General features: G+C 39.8%; 1 protein-coding gene across 5 annotated transcripts in view; it reads left to right on the forward strand.

Moving 5' to 3' along the window:
• Positions 1-22,107, forward strand: part of chchd3a (coiled-coil-helix-coiled-coil-helix domain containing 3a) — a 79,282-nt gene continuing 57,175 nt past the window's right edge. For 2 of the 5 annotated variants that reach the window (XM_055006715.1, XM_055006714.1), the window contains exons 1-3: positions 2-239; positions 2,015-2,954; positions 11,482-11,575. In XM_055006715.1, coding sequence (XP_054862690.1) covers positions 159-239; positions 2,015-2,954; positions 11,482-11,575 — 1,115 coding nt within the window. In that variant the 5' untranslated portion in view covers positions 2-158. Of the gene's footprint in view, positions 240-2,014; positions 2,955-11,481; positions 11,576-22,107 lie in introns of all 5 variants that reach the window. The other 3 variants (XM_055006717.1, XM_055006713.1, XM_055006716.1) reach the window with 3 other exon arrangements.

Consider the following 22,107-nt stretch of genomic DNA (forward strand, 5'->3'; position numbering starts at 1 on the left):
CGTCATGCTAAGGAAGTGCGGACGTTTCTAAGCAGTGTAGTGTGGGCCTTAGCCTACCACAGCCGGCTTTAACGCAAGCAAAGTGTCTAAAAACAGAAGTGGATGTAAGTCTTTCACATTGCATGTAACCAAGACAACTGACGAGCAGCGGACTGACAATGGGAGCCAACAACAGCACCCGCCGCGTGTCGTTTGAGTCAGACGAGAACGAGAATATAACAGTGGTGAAGGGCATACGGGTAGGTGGAAGGATACAAACTTGCTTAAACAGGTGTTACATGACATCTTAATTCAATATCAGGTGATTCAAGAGTAAATTAGGCTGTGAATATGATGCTGTGCTAGCTAAAGTGCTACATAGCCTCACTAAAAGTAACTAAGCTACATGAGCAGCCTGGAAACTTTCATTCATTGTGAATGCTATTGTATGCTAACCTGAAGTAGGTAAGTTTAAAGTTAAAACAGTGTTTAGCTAGTAGCCCCTGCAGTGGCTATTAGATAAACACAGTTAACCTTTTAATGTCACTTTGGGAATGTTGACATCACCAACCTTGTGCACTGCTGTCTGCCACCAATTCATGAATGAGACCGACTCTTATGACATAACCTGCCGCTGTATCTTGGTTGTAGATAATGTTACTATGTAGGGTTTTCACATAAAGGTGGAAACATGTGCATGGTGTTAATGTAGAAATGGAGTGACTGCCAGTATCTGTTATTAGAGAGCTGTCACAAGTTCTTTAATGCCGCCGTCAGCTGATGTTAAAAATAGATTGAGAGGCTTTAGCCGATCAGATTAGACTTTAGTTGGCATGACTCTGTCTATTATTACTCACTGATAACCCAACATGGCAAGGCTATTGTTGCCTCTCTCCAAGGTGTAACACTGTTTATGCCTTTGCTGTAATGTTGATCTAAGCCGGAAAGATTCCCCTCTTAAACATGGCACGTAGCTTTCCATACCTACACAACTACTGCCTAACTTATACTAGGAAACTGTTCTCTTGCTGATAGTTGGATTAGAAGATTGATGTCATTCACACAGCAGTCTATCTAGTCTGATAGGGTATGGATAGCTGTGCAGAATAAATGAAAGAGATCAAACTGCATGCTTTATTAAAAAAAAAAAAATCGACCTACAGTGACCTCTACAACACATTAACATATTGTGTCTGTTCAGTCTGTACACAAAGATAAATGTATAAACAAAGGGTGCTTTATTGGGAGGTTATATGCTCTAACTATTTGTACTGAGATCCAATAGTTTCACCCTCTGAACCCAAACCAGCTTCTGGGAGTTTTTATCTCCTGTCACATTTTTACTCACTAGTCCTACACCTATATGGAAACAGCACAGCTGAGGCTAGACATAGCAAAAATGTTTTCTGTGCAGTATGACACAATTATTATATCTTTTTTTTGTTAAAAAAAAAAAAAAAGTAAAATTTTTCTGATTACTTGTGTTATGAAATTTGAAAAAAAAAAACAAAACATAAATGTATATTTACAATATTTTTTTAAGGGCCCATACTATTACTGTGAAAAACTGGTGACTGTATATGCTATAGATATTTTACTAGCATTTTAATTATTTTCTTTTAATTTGTTGTTCTGTACAACCTGCACAGTCTGCAGTTCATTTCTGTTCATCCAAAAAGTCTTTTCATTTTTTTCTTATATGACTATTGGTCACAGCTGAGTCATTAATGACAGAAGAATTTATAGTTTCTTGGAGGGGGAGAATCTGTTTGCAACAAACACATTTTTTGAGACATGTAGAATAAAGTCATTTTGAGGAAATATTGCAAAGTTAAGCCCCCCCCCGAAACTGTATGTTGCAGGTAACTCATTGAAGAACTGTCCGTAAAGCTGGAAATCTGTTGACTTTTTGTTTTTACAATATTTATTTTTTTTCTCTCTCTCTCTTTTATATTAATCTCTTTTAAAATGACTACATGCTTTTTGAAACCAACTCCCCATCCCACTAAAACTTTTCCTCCACTCTCCTTTGCAGCTTTCCGAGAATGTCATCAAGCGCATGAGGGAACCCGCAGATCCTCCACAAAAACAACATCATGCTCCCACTCCACCGCCATCCACGGCACCTCCCCTAGCTCCTTCTCTCCTCCGGCCAGTGCCTCCCCTCTTTGACCCGATCACCTCCTTGCCTCCTCCCCCTCCTCTTGTAGAACCTGTTACACCTTCAGCTCCTCCTCCTCCAGTTCCATCTGCCACAGAGACTGTGGCTGCATCTCCACCTCCTCCTCCTCCTCCTCCTGCAGAACAGGTAGCAGCACCCACCATGGTTGACATGGTGCTCCCTACTCCATCTCCCCCAGCTACTGCTAATGCTGCTGCTGCTGCTCCTGCTTTTGAGCCTGTAGCGGCACCTCCTCCTCCTCTCCCTGCTGCTGTCGAGACGGTAATTTTCCCATCCTCTCTCCCTCCTCCCCCTGCTTCTGCTCCCGCTGATCCCATGATTCCCACTCCCTGCCCTGCTCCAGCTGTGGTTGAAGCTCCTCCCCTTGCAATCAAACCATCACCTCCTCCCTTAAATCAACCCATTGCTTTTGCTCCTCCAATAATCGAACCCATCGCTCCTCCTCACGTGATTGAACCTGTTGCTTCTTCATCTGTTGCTGAAATCATACCACCTCCTGTCAAGATTGAGGCCATCAGCGCTCCCCCGCTTCCCCAATCAGAACCCCTGTCTTCCCCTCCTGTTTTTGAGTCTGTCACCATCTTGCCACCACCCCTCTCACCTTCAGGGGACACATTGTCCTCTCAGCCTGCTGAGCCATTCGCTGCACCTCCCCTTCCTGAATTTACTGCTCCTTGTGAACCAGTTGCACCTCCTCCTCAGCCCACAGTGGAACCAGTATCACCTGCTCCAGTCCCCGAGCCAGTGGCGGTACCTCAGGCCAGTCCAGTCCCACCACCCACTGCCGCACCAGGTGAGTTGTTTTCCAGGTTACAGGACATTTGTGTTGGTAGCACCCTTCATGGATGGAAGCAGGTAAAGGATCTTGCTTAACTGTAATTGCTGTATGAAGCATGTTGTTCAGTAATGTGATGTTGATTGAGATTGTATCATGACCGGCTGTTGTTTAGGGGTGGCTTAATTAAAACTGAGAAACAGAGGAGCTGGCCAAGAACCCACTTTGCATGTAGAAGTTGAGAATGAAGTAGCTGCATCAGGAATTGAACTGAAACCTCTCATAGCTAAGTACCTGGGAGACCAGAAACACTCTCCATCTCAGAATTTATAGTTTCTGCTGTTGTGATTTTCGACCTTGCAAGCAGCCGAGCAAACCTGCGTCCTTTTCCTTCAAACCAAAGGCAAGAGTGAATGCTCATTTATAAAAAACAAAGTAATACATTGTTCTGAGTAATGGCTCATTTTATCCTGAAATGTATGGGCCATTTTTCGGTAGCATGGTTAATTAGAAGGCAAAGGTTACGTGGGACTGAACTGTCCAAGGATTTATTTTAAGTCCCGCTACATTGAATCTTAATGATGTTTATTGCGTGGGTGTTTACTGTAAGCCACCTTAAGCTTTTTGTCTCCAACTTTTCATGTGGGTTGTGATTAGTCTTAATTTTAAAAATGGGCCTCACAGTAGCAACGGTCATATTATGATGCATTGCCGTCTCCTAACTGTTAATGAAATGATTAATTCTTCCTTGTAATAGTGTTAATAAATTGATGCTGTAATTAGCGGCCCTCCGTTCTGCCTCGTCACTGCGGAGCTGAAGCTGTCATGATAACCCTATTTCTTTCTGCCCTTTGTAAGGATGCTGAAAGTGGTAAAGTTAGAGTTGAATGTAGCCTCTATTATTTTCTTTTAAAATGTATTATTTATTTTATTGTTTTTCTTCTGGATATGTTTACTTTTTCCTTTTTTTGAGCATTTTCCTTTCATTTAAGAGAATTTTGTCCAATAAAGGATCACTCATCGTGAACCGTAAGGGACAAAAACAGAATTATCTCCTGTATCTACAGCTCCCTGCTACTCTGTAGGGATTTATAACATCTTTCAGGTCTTTGTTTTGGTTTTCTGGCACACAGATTTACTGTTTTTGCCACAATAGGCAGCTGCTATTAGAACAAAAGGTCTAAAAACCCATTATAAACTATCTGTCCAGCAACAGCAGAGAACAAACGCATTTTGCGACTAATTGGTGAACGTAGTGGTCAATTTAGTCCTGTTAAACTCAGATGTTTCTCTCAGGAGTTGGTAGAGATCAACAACTGACCTAAAGGACAGTGAGTATTGAACTTCGATTCTTTAGTTGACCTAAAATGACTTCAAATGAATACTAATGTGGCTTTGTATATTCTGATTGTGTTAAAGGGTAACTGTTTGCTAACACACTTGCTCTGATAACTTGGTAAAGTGACACTATGGCTCATTTCAGATGTACATGCCTTCTCATTAATCTGACGGCATCTCAATGTGTCACCTGGTCTCTTTCTGTAAATTTACCCAAGCAACATATTTAAGTTGTTTGTAAGAGTCTTTATTTTTGAATTCATTAAATACCTGCAGCATCACACAGCAGCAGGCTCCATATGTGTGTCTCCAAAGCAAGAGAGTTGCTTGCATGAACACATAGAAAACCAAAAGTAACTTTAGTAATTACTTTGAACTATAAAGTACCCCTGTCATGGAGACAGGATCTGTCTTTTTTTTTCCAGCATGTCACACTGTCCTTTTCTTCACATGGTCATAGTTGTTAAGCTGCAGCCAAAAAGTTGTTTGAAAGTCAATTTTGTCTTTTATCTGTAAGTGCATTATTATGCATTTTGTCACTTAATGTAGTGTCCAGTCTCACATGACATATCTCCTACCTCTCTTGAATCAATTTAGTGAGTATGTCTGGAAAAAAAATGTGAGGAACATTAACGTAAAAGTGACTTATCTTTGACTCATACAATGCAGCCACTTCAACCGATGGATGAAGCCAGCAATGTAACGTGTTCTATGTCTGTACAGGGCTTATGTTGAGTCTATCAGTGTTGGGTTTTCAGCTTGTTTTCACTGCCTCACAACCTTGCAAAAAATCAAACTACCCTGATAACGAGTTAATTGAGTGGTACTCAATAATGCGTATGTGCTGAGTCACACAAAGACAAACTCTCTCAAAATAAAGTTTTAGCCGTATTGTCTCACTAATGCGGGCACGTGTCCCTTATCCCTTGACATATCCGGCAGAGGACATTTGAATGTTACCTGTTCATTACACAGTACAGAAGAGGCCGTAGGTGCATGTTCTTCAGAGGGTGGCATCCAGGGTGTGGGCAGGCTCCCCCATCCTTGACTGTGCTCAATCAGTAAGGTAATTAAAAAAGGCCAACTTATGCCACGCCACACTGACTCCAGTGATTAAAACGACACCTCCGCAGTTTCACACAACAAACCTCCAGGCCTCATTAAGAGAAGGAGGTGGTGGGCGTGCGTGTTAAATATTTATTTGGCCATGGGGGCTTTAATGGTATGACACAGGAGTTTGTGTGCGCCCCTTTGCCTTTTTTGTTTGAACATATAAGTAACACTATTGGACAATGTCAGGGCACTTCTCCATGCTGATTACTGGCTGTCAGGCTCAGGGAGGGGTAACTGCTGGTCAATTACAGAGCTTGACATGATAAAACTAAATGAACTATAGCTGAAAGCAGCCCAGATGTTAGCGTTAGGAGCTGAAGTAGAAGACTGAATGAGGATCATGGTGCACACAGAATTCTATTTTCCCGTACTGGTGATTGGGAAAGAAAATTAAATTAAACTACTTCATGTATGTTTAACAAAAACACTTTCTGAATTTAAGTCGGAGGCCACAATATCAACAGAGTTTAATTTGTCTTCATGTTGAATAAAGTTCTCACTCCATTGTTTGGGCTAATTAGTTCTCAGATTAAATGATAAATACAATAAGTCATTTCATTTTGCAACAGGCGTGGAGTGCACTGAGTGTCATTCTTATTAGAATCTGCCTGCTGCTTTCACTGCCAAACACAATGTTCATGAAAAATCACAAGTCTACTCACATATTTTCTCTTAAAGTGGCCAGCTATGCATGCAACTCCTAAAGTATTTGATAAAGTTGCCTTGCTGCTGTGTGTTTTTACCCCTTTTTGTTGCTCTTTCAGTCTAGAAACACTGATACAAAGTTTGATTCAAGGCAAAGGTCTTTAGGGACCTTGAGTGTGCAGTATATCTGCAGTGTTTGGGAGAGTGAGTACGTGTTTGCATTGGCTGCATTTTTAATGTTGCTACACACTCACCATCACAGTTTCCATTTATCTGCAAGTATGTACCTGACTCCTGCCAGACACTGCCGCTTATACTTGTCATGCAGCCATAATGCATGTTGACATTTGCCAAGGTATTTTGAATATGCTCTCCTTGCAAGGTCACCTCACAGCTTAAGTAAGATACCAAGTTTTAAAAGTATTATAAAAGAGAGGAAAAAACATCAACTCGGATGATTGATCAAGCACGTTCTTTTTAAGGAATAGTAAAAAAAAAAAAAAAGAAAAAAAATAGTATGATGAATGTGAATGTGAATCTCGTTAGAAATGTTGCAAAGTTCAGCCCAATCCTCAAAGGGTATGACCTTAATGAGGCGGACATTGATTATGTGTGTCCACGAGAGTTGGGTATCGAGTGAGGCTCTCAGCAGGTCGGCTGTCTCTAAATCGTGGCCTGAGTCAGTATGTGTGCTGATTACACCACAGTCAAGGTTGAACCTCCTACACCTTCTCCAATGTGCTATAAATATTCATATGCCAGAGCCCACACACTGCTCTGGACTAATAGCCTGCTTAAAGATGTCTCCCAGGTGCAGCAGAGAGAATGGGAAAATGAGAGAGACAAAGGAAAACAATGGGAGAAATGGGGGTGACTAAGTGTGTGTGTGCATAAATGTGAATGTCAAACTCGTGAAGTGTATCTCTCGCCTTTAGAAACTTTTCCTGTTGTTTTGTGAAAATGATCAGTTCACGCATGTTCCAACACATGAGATTGAACAGGGAAGAGAGTGAATAATAGAGAAAATCAGATGGTCAGAATGTCACCTGCCTGCCAGGCCTGGAAGCCTGCTCTTGGCACTTTTCCCTTCCTTTTTTCCCTATTTGTACATAGTGGAAGATGTGTGGTGACTCGACTAAGCGCAAGGTAGAAACGTGAGGAAGTGGTAATGTTACAGATTATGCCCTCCGTGCGGGTCCTGGGGTTAATGAAACTTCTGATGAGAAACGCAATTTGCCTTCGTCTATTATCTCCACTGCCAATAGCCTGTGCTCCATCGCCTCGCCTCCTCCTCTGTGGGTTTTTCCACAGGGTTTAGTGATTGGTGGAAAAGGGAAGGAGGGGGACACGTCTAAAAAGATGATGAGTTTTTAATCTTTTTAACATTTACATGTCCTACTCAGGATTGACACAGGCTCTGTCGATCTGGAATTGTCTCTGACCCTAACCAGCCTCCCTCAAGGACCCCAGACAGTGTTTATCATATCAGAACCTGTTCTCCCACTGACCCTGCGGGCCCGCTAGCAATCTGAAGCCTCTCTCTGCATGGCTGGAGAGGATGTGGTGATAAATGAGGAGTTGCTTAAGCTTGCCTGAACTTGGAGGACTTTTTAAATTTTACTTTTCACAGCGTACTACTAGAGGGTATATATTTTCAATGTAAGCGTGAGATATTTTAAAGGGCAGTTGATGCTGAAATGGCAGCCTTACCTTTAAAGTTCATAATGACAGGAGTTGAGTTCCCAGCATGTTCATCTAGTCTAGAGATTTTCGGAACAATATTATGTAATTGGAAAATTTTCAACAAAACATTCTGTACTGTTGTTTATTTGTTTTATAAAGGTAAAAAATGCATAAAGAAAGACTTGATATTTATGGATCCAGCCAAGGTTGGGCAATATTGCTATAGAAAATTTAATATTACTATATTCTTGACCTCATGTCTGCTTACTTGAGCCTTCACTATACCACCTTCTGGATACACACACGTGTAACTGCAAACACTATGGATGCCAAGTTGATATTAAACTACTTTCTAGTCATCTTGGAGGACTCTGTTCCATACATGTGCAGTAGATTAGTACCTGCATATGTCACATATGTGCACTACCGTCCTTGGAGCATAACTGTAGACTCTTTGTATATTCACAAATGCAGAAAGTCTAAGGGAATACAAGGCCGATTGCTGCTTTCAGAAGATATGATGAAACAGTAGCAACTAGCAAAGACAGCATAGACTAGGTTAATATCAAAGTACAGGGAATTTTTATTTACTTCAAAACTGTCTTGTATGTTCAGAAAATTCCTGAAACTATTCGTTGAAGCTGTATATTGTACTATTTTTTAGTACTTCTCCAGAGGATATGTGACTCTTTAAGTATAATTATCTATTATGTGCAATATTTCAGTGCTTTTCCAAAAGAAACAACTGCTTTCTGCTGCTAAAAACACACACTGTAAATGCAAACCCTAACAGTGAACTTGTAATACCCAAGTTGTAAGCTAAAGGATGCTAAAACACTCTATAGACATGAGGGGAACAGCAGAGTCAGATAAAAATTCTCTGGTTTCATCACCTTGAGTGACACGTTTGGTTCATTGTTGCCATGTAAATATTCAGTAGATCACCTTCAAGCTGCTGTATGTGTACCATGATGTCTATAATATGCAGAGCCAAAGGTGACCGATTTTGTGGTCCTCTTTCTTTTCAATATAACAGTAATATAAGTCAGACTAGTTAGCTAGAATGACATCACAGTAAATGAGATATTGATCAGATATATTAATATTGATAGCCTCTAGAGTTCCTTATCGTGTAACTAAAGGCTGCTTTTCCAAATGTCTAATTTTCTCTACATAATTTTTCTCAACAGAAGACTGATAGCATATCACACAATGATTTCACATTTATCTGATGTAAAATGAAAAAACATTATTGCTTGTGACTTGACTGACATCCCCGTGGCAGAGCCTCTGTCAGGATTTCAGGCCTGCAGGTTGTTCTTTCTTCTGTAGTTCTTAACAGAGTTGTAATTAGACTCTCCTCTGCAGTGAGATCAGTGGTGCTTCTGAGCGCAGGCTGACATGATGGATATAATTTTCTCACCCTCTGGACTGTAGGTGACGGCAGCCTCTGTCTTTGAGGATACACTATGCAGCAAGAAGTTGTCAACTGTCAATCACCACCTCTGTTTGTTCTAGTGTTTCTTCTGAAGCCCTGTCAAACCGAACCTCCCACAGCCTGACGCTTATTCATTCTCTTTACTGTACCAAATAGTCACACTGCCACTTCTTGTTATGTGTTGTTTGCTGCAGAGAAGAAAAGTTTCTCGACGGTACAAGCCAAAGAAAGGTTTAAGTTAACTTCTGGTGTGTATTTTTAGTGTGCCTGTGTGTTTACACAGGAGTGTCACATTTATTAACAGTGTTGTTTTACACAGTTGTTGAAGGAGGTGACGATTCTGAAATGAGATTTTATGTAACCATGACACCACTTACATCAGCTAATATTTTTGGAACCAGGTGCCAGCTTCATTTACTTATTTTTATCTTCACACCAAACCGCTAAAGAAAAATCAGTCTTCAAGCTGTTATACTTTTATTATTGAAGGTTATTTGATAATGACAGTGATCAGACTGTAACACTTATGTAATAGATTGAAGCTTTTTGTGTCCCTAATTAATGATTGACATATTTAAGTTTAATATGTCTAATTAGCTAAATTAACACAGCTATGTTTCAGTTTTCAGAAAGTGTGGAATACTTTGAAGGCACTGAAACCTGTACAGGCACCGATCAACAAAATCCACTCCCCTGAAATTAAACTAGCGTAATGAGACTCAGTAATTAGGAAATTGTTTCACACACAAGTTTTAACTGATTACCAGGGTCAAGTGACATTTAAGTAATTTAATTAGACGTGTAGTTTAATCTAGAACTGGGGGTTCTTGCGTTTAGACAGTTGGTCTTTAGTAATGAAGCTAAAGGAGGTAGACTGGGGTTTAAATCTTAAGGGTACAAAGAAATTAAATCACATTGAAAGGAGTGAGGCAAGTTGAGGAATTGTTTGCTTTGGGACAGATGTGAAATCACGACTGTAATAGTGACTACTATAACCGAAAGCAATGCTAAAGCAAAGGGCAGTTGTACTTTATGATGTGTTTTTTTTCTCTTTAACTCTGTGTTTTATTGCCCCAAGATGACAAATGAAGAGCAGCTTTGCATATTTCTGGCCCTTTTGTTTCCCCTTACTGTTAATCTGATTTAACTGGAATTAGGTTTTTGTGGCCTGCTGTTACCACATGTTACCAGGTAATAATAGACTCTGACAATAAGGATTATCCCATCTAACTAATGCAGTGGGAGAATAATCTTGACAGACTCAGACACTTCCCCCTCTCCCTCCTCTCCACCCAATCACTGCAGTGTCGCAGCGCACCGCATGGCACTTCTGTCTTCAGAGCACGTTTTGGCCTGGTCGCCGGCTGGCATCTTTACTTTCATGCTTAATTACCTGCCAAGATAGACCGGTGAAGACATGGAGTCGTACACATATGACGTTCCTGACACGAATATATGTAGTCAGGGTGGTACCGTGCTGTGATTTAAGGAGTGAGGATGTGTACACCTCTGTATGTGTGCTTTTCTGTAAGTGTGTGTTGTCATGTTATGCTGTAATTCTGTAGGTCTTTGCTGCTTTTGACACACACACACACACACACACACACACACACACACACACACACACACACACACACACACACACACACACACACACACACACACACACACACACACACACACACACACTATAGCCTGAGGGCCAAGCTTTCGGTCCCATATTGCTTTACTCACAGCAAACAGAGAGAACTTGCACTGAACTCAAAAACTTCATAACAGAGCTGAAGTCACGAGTTAATCAACAAAAATATGATGGGTAGTGACTGATTTAAGGCTTTTTTCCCGGCAAAGTTGCCAAACATTACCCAGTTGCAAGTTATTTTGAGTCCATGGTATAAATCACATCTTACGGTTTTTGACATTTAATTACGTCATCTATGACTGATAAATTTGAGCATCTTTAATCTTTCATTAGCTTTGCATATTCCGTTAATTTCAAACACGATTAATTGCAGCTTTAGCCGACAACAGCTTTTGTCATAAGGCAATTTAACAACAAACCAAACAACTTTGCTCAGCCCAAACACTGACTGCTCTCACTCAATCATTATGGACTAAGTGCTCCGAACAGCACATTTTTTGATTAATGCCGATGTTCCAAAACTTATTGGGAAAAACACCCACCTTTGTCTTTTCTTTCTTTTTTTTTTTTTGAAAGCTTTTGGACCTTTTGCTTGTCAGCAAACAGTAGCTGTTTACTTAAAATGTCTCACTTTAACTCTCCTTCTTTCTCTCTGCTTCTGCTTCTTTTTCTATTTCTGTCCCCAGTGGATGAGGAGGCCCTGAGGAAGAAGATCACTGATGAGCTGTATAAAGGCTTGGAGCAAGACAGGGCCAAGGCAGAGCAAGAACTGCAAGCCTGGTTAGACGCATGCACACAAATGCACACAGACACACACACTTTTGCTCTGGAGTGGGGAAGTAGTTTTTGTTTACGGCCTTGGACAAATACCTTTGGTGTTGCCAAGCGTCTTTTTAATTTCAGAGGTAAATTGATTGGATTTAAAATTCCTGCAGAAAGTCTGAATCTGGTGTGTATTTTTGTCTGTCCTTTCGTTTACCCCTCTTCTGCCTGTTCTTTCCTCTCTTCTCAGCATGACAGACTGAAAAGGGGTGCTAAAGTAGTGCCAATTCCTGCTCCAGATTTTTATAAGAAACGGAAGACATTTTCAAATGTGACCATTTCTCACTTTCATTAATAGTCAAAAAGGTCAGCACAAGCCTTTCAGATCCCCACTGTTTCCAATTTACCTCTCTTCCGAAGTACATCAGCACTTTTTTTTTTTTACCTCTCTCTCTTTCTACTCTCCTCTTGTTCTCTCGCTCTGCTCCGATCAATTAATCATGTCTGAGAAAAGGAGGGCGCTATCCTGAGATAATTTCCTGGGTGTTGAGTGGGTGATCCATTAGCCCTGCCTGATGAAGAAACACACTCTTCATGTGAGGGGCATATTCCATTCTCTCCTCTCTCCAGTCGTCTTCTCTCTCCTGTCGTATCATCTCCCGTCGTCTCCCCATCTTTCCTTTTCTTTTAGTCTCTAAAGTAGCAGGTGTACATGCCATAATGTCAGATAATCGTGTTGCTCCCTGGCTTTAATAGACCTGGATGATCTCCAGCAGTCCCTGCTGAATGAACAACCGTGATTAGCCACTAAACACTGCCTTTGTACGATATGGGGGAAAACACAACCTTTCTTCACATATCTAGGAGGAGGTAGTGTTAGCCTAGCGATTAGCCTCGTTTTTGAGGCTTCATTCAAGATGAGAGAAATAACGAGTGGTTTTGAGAAATCGTTTGTCTATTGATTTAAATTTTTTTCTGGCTTTTTTTTTTAATCTAACTGCTTCCTGCAGCTCACTTATTGATGTCTGTTCACAGGAGTAAGTGCTTCAAAATTACGCCCTCCTTGCAATTAACTGAAATCACGGTGGCTCTCAAGCCCTCAATTTTTGTTTTCGCTTGGCATGGACTGTGTTTTCTCTTAAGAAGGCTTAACTGAACATGGAATGGTAAACAAGCACCCATCAGTTCCACAGCACTTGTGTGTGAGTGTTTGTGCGAATAGATGCATATTAATATCAGTTTTTAATGCGGCCTTGTGGTGCTGCTTTTTCCTTTGCTTGGTTTGTCTCGTCAGTTTTGTTCTGTATATGTTTGTGTGACTGTGTATTCATGCATGTGTATTCCCTGTTAATAAGTTGGCAGACAGTAATACATCATGGTGTTTTCTGAGGTTTAAGGGGAGCTTTAAAGGTGTAACTCAGTGGTGGCTTAGATCTGGTATGTGGAAGAAATTAGAATAATGAACACTCGGAAATATTAACTGCATTACTAAACTTGCATAATGCTTAAGTTAAGTGGCATAAACTGACACAGACTTTTTTCTCATTCTTCTGGTCTAATTTAAGCCTGTTTATGTCAGGGTGGTACTTACCTCATCTTATTGTTTATGTTTTGCTTTGAAAGAATCCTGATGTAATGGGATTCTGAAATCAGTATTGAAAAGACAAGTGTGACTTCTGCCAGTGAGGTGTACTGCTTCAAGTGAAATTTCTTGTGGGGTATTTAAACTATTGGCTTAGTTTTGGCATGTTTCTGCAGTATAGTCCACAACCACTTCACCAAATGACTTCTCTGTGTATTTGGAGATTCTTATAAACTTGCCCTTATTTGCTTTGTTTTGAATTATCATAATGTCATGTTTACAGTACCTCCTGTAGCTTTAGGTTTTTCGCTCAACAGTTTGCTGTTTTTGGTAATACAGAATACTGTGACTTGCATAACAATACTATTTACTAAAGACTATATATCTTTAAATGTGTGAACACAGTGCTTGATTACTGTGTAATTATTTATCATCTATAATCCATGAAGTATATTAAATAAGGAGTGGAGGTTAAAGGTTTATGCACACACATTACATTTCTTATGCATACTGTGAATGAAAAAATGTAATTTTCCATAATTAATCTTACATGATATTATGTGTGTTTTTTTTTTTACAGAAAAAAATTGACATGAATAAAAACAATTTAATTTCTATAAATAAATGTGGTAATCTGCAAGAAATATAGAATTTTACACTTTCATCTATTAAATAAAAACTTAAGCTACGTGTCAAAAATTATAAAAATTCTTAAAAAATTATTATGATTTGCATTACATGTTTTATGTTACGTTAGAGCTGTACATTGACACCTTTTTTTTGTAATTTTAACAGAATTTTTCCATATTTCAAAAATACAGAAAAATGTCTATAAATAAAAAGGGAAAATGTATGCAAAATTACAGCTATTTTAGAACTAGATCCACTAGATTTTTGGTCATATTGAACTAAAAATCCAAACAGCAAAAAATATTTTAAATGTGACAGGAAAGGCCAACATAATCTGCCTGAAGAGAGTACTATTTAATGCAATTTCCATGATAATAAAGCAACAAACAGGAACAAGGACCTTTCAGGACCATCTCAGCACCAAGAATTAGTTCCCTGTTTTTTTGGCCTTTACAAATGAACTTTTCTATTAATTTGTGATTACTCAAAATTAAAGACCAGTGGTTTCATTATAAATGAATGCGACGAGATGACGAGACAGACAGAGAATGAAAAGGATAGACGGACTGACATCATGACTACTACACATGGAATGGGCAACAGTCACAATTCAGAAAGCAAAAGATCGGATTAGATGGAGAGAAATGATTACCTGCCCTGAATGGCACTTGATTGATTGATTGATTGATTGAGTGGTTGGTTTCTTTTAACATAACAAGGTGAGTGGAACACAGCTTCTTCATTACGTTGTAATCTTGTTTCATCTCCCTTAGTACAGACAGTAACCACAAGTTTTTGGTTCTTGATGGCAAAAAAGGCACAGTGATTGTGGCCTCGGCTGCATTGATAAACACAGCAAAGTGACTTGGTAGTTTTGCTGCAAAACTGAAGTAAGAGATTAAAATATTTTTTATGTTTAAGAGTATATCAAAACACAGTGCCTCACTCGTTACAGAATCCTGCTGCGAAACTGCTGCACAGCATGAATACAGTGAAATGAAAGAATATGTGAAGTGAAAAGAGCACAAACAAGATACGTGAGGCCAAAATCTCAAGGACATGGTCAAATTCAAATATTGCTCCTGTAGTTTGTCTGATGTTACAGTATTCTTAAGAATGACATTTATTCTTACAATCTCATTTATTCTGCCTCATTGTTGTTTCCAAAAAACACAATGAAACTGCTAAGTTCTGTTTCCAGTCACCCTGAATGTCCTTTTCCCCTACATTTGCTTGCTCTGTACCGTGTTTTGTGCATTTCTGTCTTGGTGTAAAATGAGGTTATTTTCTTGTCACTTGATATAATTCATTCTATCCTATAGAATATATTGCTGCGTAGGGTACACAGTTCAAGGGAATTTGAGGATCGCTGGTGTTTAGATTAGTTGGTATTCCTTCTGTTTGACTTTTTGAGCCATAAATGAACTCCAGAGATCCGGCTTTGCATGTTTTGCTCTGGTAGGAGTGAAGTAGGGGCTCTGAGTTCTGAGTTCATTTGGGTGCAGCCTAAACTGATTTGTAGCAAGAAGCGGGTGCAGGGAGCAGATTTGCCTCCGCCGCTTCTCTGTGAGGCATCAGAGCAGAACGACACAGAGAGAAGGATGGATGAGGGTAAGAGAACTCTTACACCAACCTGTCTCTCCTTCCTCAACACATCCAGTGTCGCCATTTAATCCAGTTCCTCTTCCCTGTGTTATTCTCTCAGGCTTTCCTCCACCACGCATCCCCCGTCTTGTCTCTTTATTCGTCCCATTCCTTTCTATTATTCCGTCTTGCCCACACCACTTCCTCCCCTCATTCCACTCTCAGTTTCCCTTCCTGTGCATGAAATGCATGTGTTTGAATGTCCAACTCTAACACTCAAAGGTTAGTTGCTGTTGTGAAACTTCTGCCCATTATTTCAGCATGTAGTCAAGCAGCCTGTGTTGGCTTGTGCAGTATAATTGCATGTCAGACTTTTGAGTGAGAACACTGACCTTCTCTCAGACCTCCTGACTTCCCTCCCCGTTAACCAGCCCGTCTATTTAATTCTTTATTGCTCCCAGATCAGACGAAGACAGATCGTATAGCCTACAGATTCTTACATTTTGTTTATTTTTATCTTTAATCTTCAGATCACAGAAATACATACGCTGAAACACACACATGCGCACAAGCACAACCGCAAAACCTCCAGTTCACTTTAAAAGAGAAAACCGGGAGGTTATTAGAAAACCTAAAGTTCCTGAATCCTGGCTGATACAGCCTTAATTGCATCTGGGAAGTTGTGATTCTTTTTTTAAAAAATGTATCTGAATCAGCATTGTGTGTCTTTGATCAGATTTGCTGACTGCACTTGAATTTACTATTTTATCTTTATGATATTCATAACAGTGACTTCCGCAAAAGCACAGTGTTCTGTCACAGCTTTACCAAACTCTCACACCCAAAATAATTTTAAAAATGATGATAATAGTTATAATGGTATTAAATTAATAAAAAATATTTGTAGTGTTGTTTTGTAAAAATGAGAGAATGCACTTTACAGGCATAAAACTAGAATATATACAGTGTAATTAAAGCATCACCATAGCAACAACCTCATGTACTCAAACAATCAATCAACCATCTGTCTACTGAGAATCAACCATCCCAAACACTCCAGCCATCACCTAGATGCACCCTAGTAACCAGTGTGATCATCATAGCAACCAATGAATGGTCCTTCAATAAAGTCTCACCAAACTTCCAATTAAATCTGAGCTGCCACCTGCTGCTGATCTAGTACCACCCTTGCAATTTTTGTGAACATGTGAGAAACCACCTGCAATACAGAAAAACAACAATCTATCCATGCCCTGTGGAACAACCAAACTAAACTAGCCACCAGCATCATGGTAACCAGAATGAATATCTCAACCCCCAAGTAACTGGCCACTGCTTAGAACACCCTCACACCCATCTGTCCAGCTGGAAATCCCCCAGCACATATTCCGAGCACCCTAGTAACGCTGTAGGAACTACACCTTAGCTCTGAAATGTAAATCCTTAAGCAATTATAGTGACACCATAGCAACAATCTGTCCACATCCCACTCCCAGAACGTCATAAAAACCGCTTAGTAACAACCTAGGAACACCCTGTAGACCCTGTTGGTAGGCGGCGATCAACCTACCTTGACACAGAGAACTCGTACTGCTGTAGGAGTTAAAGAGCAATAAGCACACTTCTTGCAGAAAATTTGTCCTTGACGAAGGTTCTTGCAATCCTTCAACAGTGAAATCGTTTTACACCCTGTTCTTCCTTTCGTCTTTGTGGCTCGGTCTCATGTTCAACAAAAAATTAAACAATGAAACAGTGGCTCATAAGATTTCCTTAAAACAATCACTATTGGCTCAAGAGCTGCTCAGAGTTCACTAACCTCACTGAATGCTGTTGTTATGGGAAACATATGTAGACAATGAGTTATTATATTTTTGCATGCGGACATTTGCAGGCTATATCTGGATTATATTTGTTTGTTTTGTTTAATTGTAAAATTGGCTTTGTCGCTAACATGAAGGGTTAAATTCATATGATACAGGAATTCTTTCTGTTATTGATATATTTGATGGAATATATTATAAATGCAGAGGCATATTAACGATTTTCACCTGCGGACCCTGGTAACGCTAGTACCTGGATCCAACAAGAAAACAGTTGTAGTGTAGTTTTACTATCATCCAGTAAAGTGACAAAATCCTTAAAGACCTCCTCTGGTGAAAAAGATTTTTACCTCATTCGTGTGTCCATATGGTGTTTTTTTTTATGTACAAGAAGAAATATCATGAGCAAAATAAGCAGACATAACGCCATGCCTGAGCATTAGCTTGCAGTTATTCTCTTTCAGGATTAGTTTCCAATTTCATGAAAACATGTACCACTGAATTCCTCCAATATTATAACTTACCACTGCGTAGCATAGAATAGTGTAACAGTGTTTGGGCACAGTTGAAGGTGAGCTGGTGTGCTTGTGCTGCAGTGAGTGGTGAGGGGTGGATGGAGAGGGTGGCAAGGACTTAATACATCTGCACGTGCTAAACGAAGCAACATTGTAGAGTTACATCTGGGCAAAAAACTTCTAAATATTTAACTTTGATACACAGTTTTTACAAGTTCAATTAACAATCAGATAGACACTTTAAAATAACTCAAAACTAGAACTAGATATAGAAAAATATATTCCGTGTTGTCTAACTTTGTAAATCTCAGCTGTCACTTGCTGTTTCCCCATTTGAAAACAAACAAGATCCAGTCAGAATGACTAGAGTGCAGCAGCACATCAGTCTGCCACAAACCACCATAGCCTCGCTATATCTCTAGTCCAAAAATCATTCTTGACAGCTCAGGTTGCTAATGGGGAATAACAAATTTTGGACAGTTTTCTTAAATGCTAATCGGCAGCATCAATCAATAACCAATTACTCGATAACAACTGATTGCAGTGGATGTTATCCCACATAGCTATGTTTAACAACGTACATGTGATATAAACCATTACAGCCTGGCTATACCTGCATATTGAGGTATAAATATGCTGTTTCATTTGCCTACAGCATGTCCCACCAGTGTGAGCTCTGGCCAGTAGGCATTAACCATCACTAAACACTTTGTCTTGGTGCCCTTTTGTGAACTTAACTCAAATAATGCTCTCTGCTTGCAATCCATAAACTGTACATACTCTTGAGTGACTTCCTCTTTGGGTCTCTACAGTGTTAAAATAGTAAGCACAACCTGGTACCAGAGCGCTATGCATTTCTGAGATGCATATCCTTCATTTTCTGCCTTATCGGTTAATATATTTTGAATCATGGAATTAAGAGATACCAGCCTAAGGAAGCCAGCAGGAGTCCATCCTCCTCTGCCCTCCACCACCACTTCACACCGACTTCCCTTTCCTCTTATCGCTGCCCTGCAGGTGTCAGTGTTGAAGTTTCAATTATTTTTTTCAATAGAGAAGACTAAAAATAACTTATATATGATTCTGAGATTTTGTAATGGTTTATTTAAACCAGTTATTCCTTGTTAGATTTTAATCTCCCTCTCACAACTCAAAACAGAGGAGGAGCATCCTCCGGCCTCTATGGACCAGCCTCCTCTGGTTGGTTTTCTGCCTGTAGATATAAGTATATGTGTGTGATCTAGTCATCTTAGTCTTTCATTACCTGCATGAATGAATATTATCCACAAAGCACTTTCTTCCAACTGATGGTTCTTGCCTCTTGTGAACCGAGTCACATTGTTGTGAAAGTGCTGCCATCCTCAATTTATAAGGCCATTTCAAGTGTAACAGTCATTGAACTGTAAATTCTTCTGGAAAAAAATCTGTATTTCTCAGTACTGTAGAGTGCTGCTGACCTATTCAGTAGAACAGTTATGTTTATTGACTCTGTCCATTCTCCTGGCAAATCTGCTGTCTGTTGAATCAGTTCTGGGGAGTTCAGCTAAAAAATGTCATATCTAGCATCATCCTAATGTTTAACCTATGATAAGCATGAATGATAAGCATCAGGCCCTGAACTTGTTCACATTGCTAAACAGAGGGACTGGTTTTGGGGAGTTTGAGCTTCATGTACTTGATCTGATATGTGAAAAGACGAGAGGAGAGTGGCAGTGTTATCCTCCTCTGACAGAAAGCGGATGAAGCTTGATTGCAGTGCTAAGACTATTGCGATTATCTCTACATAGTTGTGGGTAAAATGGAGGAAGAATAAAAGAGGATTTTATGTTCTTTCTGCTGTTTAGGGATTTTTCTAAAATCTTTCCACTGCACTGGCTTTGTTTCCCATACACTTCACTGCAACAGTGCTGCAGTGTTTCATGGCACCTGCAGCCAGGTGTGGCGTTTGTATGTATTGTATGAGCACATGTGTCAGGGAGAGGGCATGGCTCCATAAAATATTCATCGCCAGCATTCTGCGACATTATTCCCAACATGAATATTGCATTGGGCCTTTAAATGCTTTTGTTTCATAGGCACTTGGGTCAAAACTACACTGTTGTGCAGGTCTGTCAGGACACATCATGCGACACTTTATTGAGACACATCTTGTGCAGGTGACATAGAAAATAGGAAGCATTAATGGGTGAAGAGCTGCAAAAAGAGACACATGGTGACTGATGGTGACTCTAACAGGGGGAAAAGCTAGGAGGCATGAATTTAAAATGTTTTGTTTTGATATTTGTGCAGGGGTGATGATGTTTACACGTGGAATACTCAATAATGACGGCTTAATGGGTTTTCTCCATTAATTTTGACCATTTCTCCATTCACCTTTACCATTGTAAAGTGGAGCGTCACTAATAAATCGACTGGTTTTTCTTTCACAAATATATCAGTATCCATATATATGTTGTCCGATATGCATTAATATGGAAACTTTATTTTGTGCAGAGCATAATGCAAGAATAGATGCTTGGGATGCTTATAATTTGGAAATAGTGTCTTAATGTAGACTCTACTGCTTGCAGAACTATGTTGGCAGCACATGTAGTAGAGTACATGTCACAGCTGAGCAGACAGTGATGTGGAGCCAAGCAGAGAGCCAAGTTGCTTATTAATTTGTGAAATTCATTGTTCTAAAGTCAATAAATATTTTCTCTTTTACATATAACCCTTACATATACTGTATATGAAGAATATGGCAAATATATTGATATCAGAGTGTTTTATTCTTGATATTGGCCCCAAAAATTCACTTTTAGTTTGGCTATATTAGAAAGTGTGCAATGCAAAAGCTTTGTGAAGCATCTCTGACATTAAACCTGTGTATTTTTTCTCTTAAGTACTTCTGCTCACTGTCTCCTCCTGAAAATTGTGAATTGCTTCTCTGTAAAGGCAGACAAAGTTTGACTCACTCACACTCTGCTCCTCTCCAAATTAATGACACCTCACTGGTTCTGTTTCTCCATCTTTCTATTTTTAAGGCTCGATTCAGTGAACAATCCAAACACTGGTTACTTGGCCAAGATAATCCTCTCTTTCTATACAGAACCAGGCCAAATAGCATCCACTTATCCTCCAGAGACATGATATTTCTCCTTTTCCCCACACAGGTACTGTCTTTTTTCTTCTCTCTGTCTGACTCAACCATTCTCTACCTCAAAGCCCCCCTTTCCCTCTCAGTGCCAATCTTCTACAGTCGAATGAAAAATGCGTCCAATATCCCAGAGACAGGGCAATAATGACTGGAAAGCAATAGAGGTGAAGCAGACAGATAGCATCCAGCTAGTGATAGCAGTCTTTGCTTGGGTTAGCACTTGTGAGGAAGTGAGTAGAAAGAGTTTTTTTTTTTTTTTTGCTATGCTGTCTATTTTCTTGGTCCCTTTTATTTCTCTTGTCCAAGAGGTCACCAGACATTTGATAGTTTTTGGGTTCCTTATAGGTGCTATGCTTGTGATTTTCAGTTCATCCCACCAAAAAGATTTTAAAGAAAGATTTTTGTAACCTTTCCAGTACAATAAAAATAATTTAATATTTTGCTGTTTCTTAGCTTGGTATGACTCATACAGACTTTGCTTCTCTGCCACAATTTGTTTTTTGGTGAATAAAATTGCACATCTTCTTGCAAATGATGCTGGTGAGTAGGAGAATGCAGGTTGTCCGTAAAACATCTGAACACTTTGAACATTTGTACATTAAATTGTTTAGTGAGTGGTTTTAAAAACAGATCTTCATTTGCTGTGAATGTCAGATGTACATTTATTCAAAATCTCAACATCATAAAGGTTAAATTTCCTGCTTTTGTTGACTGACAAGAGTACCACTAAAAGTTCTTTTTCCCTAAGAATCTTGTAGACTGTCCCTCTTTAATCATAGTTTCACCATCCAGAGCTTCTTGAGTAAAGGTAGCTTAGGTGCATTAGCAGTGCAGGCAGGGAGGCGTGGATCGTGGGGGAAATGGTGAATGTAAAAGGCCATTAGGACGCTCCCCGTGTGTCTGTGTGTGCGTGAGTCGGAGCCTGATGATGGATGGAGTGTGCTGACGTGTGCAGCCCAGTGGACTGTGAGACTGGACATGGCTGGTCTCTCTCCGTCTCCCTCCATCTCTTTCTCCCACTCTCTGCCTCACTCCTTCTTTGCTTCGCTTCCTCAGGGCCAAACATGTCATGTCGCCACTGCTCGCGCTCCCTCCTTACTCCCTCTCGTTTTCTGTCCTTTTCCTCTGTCTCCCCCATCAAATCTCGATCTCCCCTGCTCTCTGACATTTAGTGGCGTTGTAGGGCAAATGGCAGCTTTAAGACATCAGGCATACTATTATTAGACCAACCTGTCATCTACTCAAAGCCAAAGGTTTGGAATAGTGATCACTTAGATAGT

The sequence above is a fragment of the Amphiprion ocellaris genome, chromosome 21 (genome assembly GCF_022539595.1).
Source record: "Amphiprion ocellaris isolate individual 3 ecotype Okinawa chromosome 21, ASM2253959v1, whole genome shotgun sequence".
In the NCBI taxonomy this organism is placed as follows: Eukaryota; Metazoa; Chordata; class Actinopteri; family Pomacentridae; genus Amphiprion; species Amphiprion ocellaris.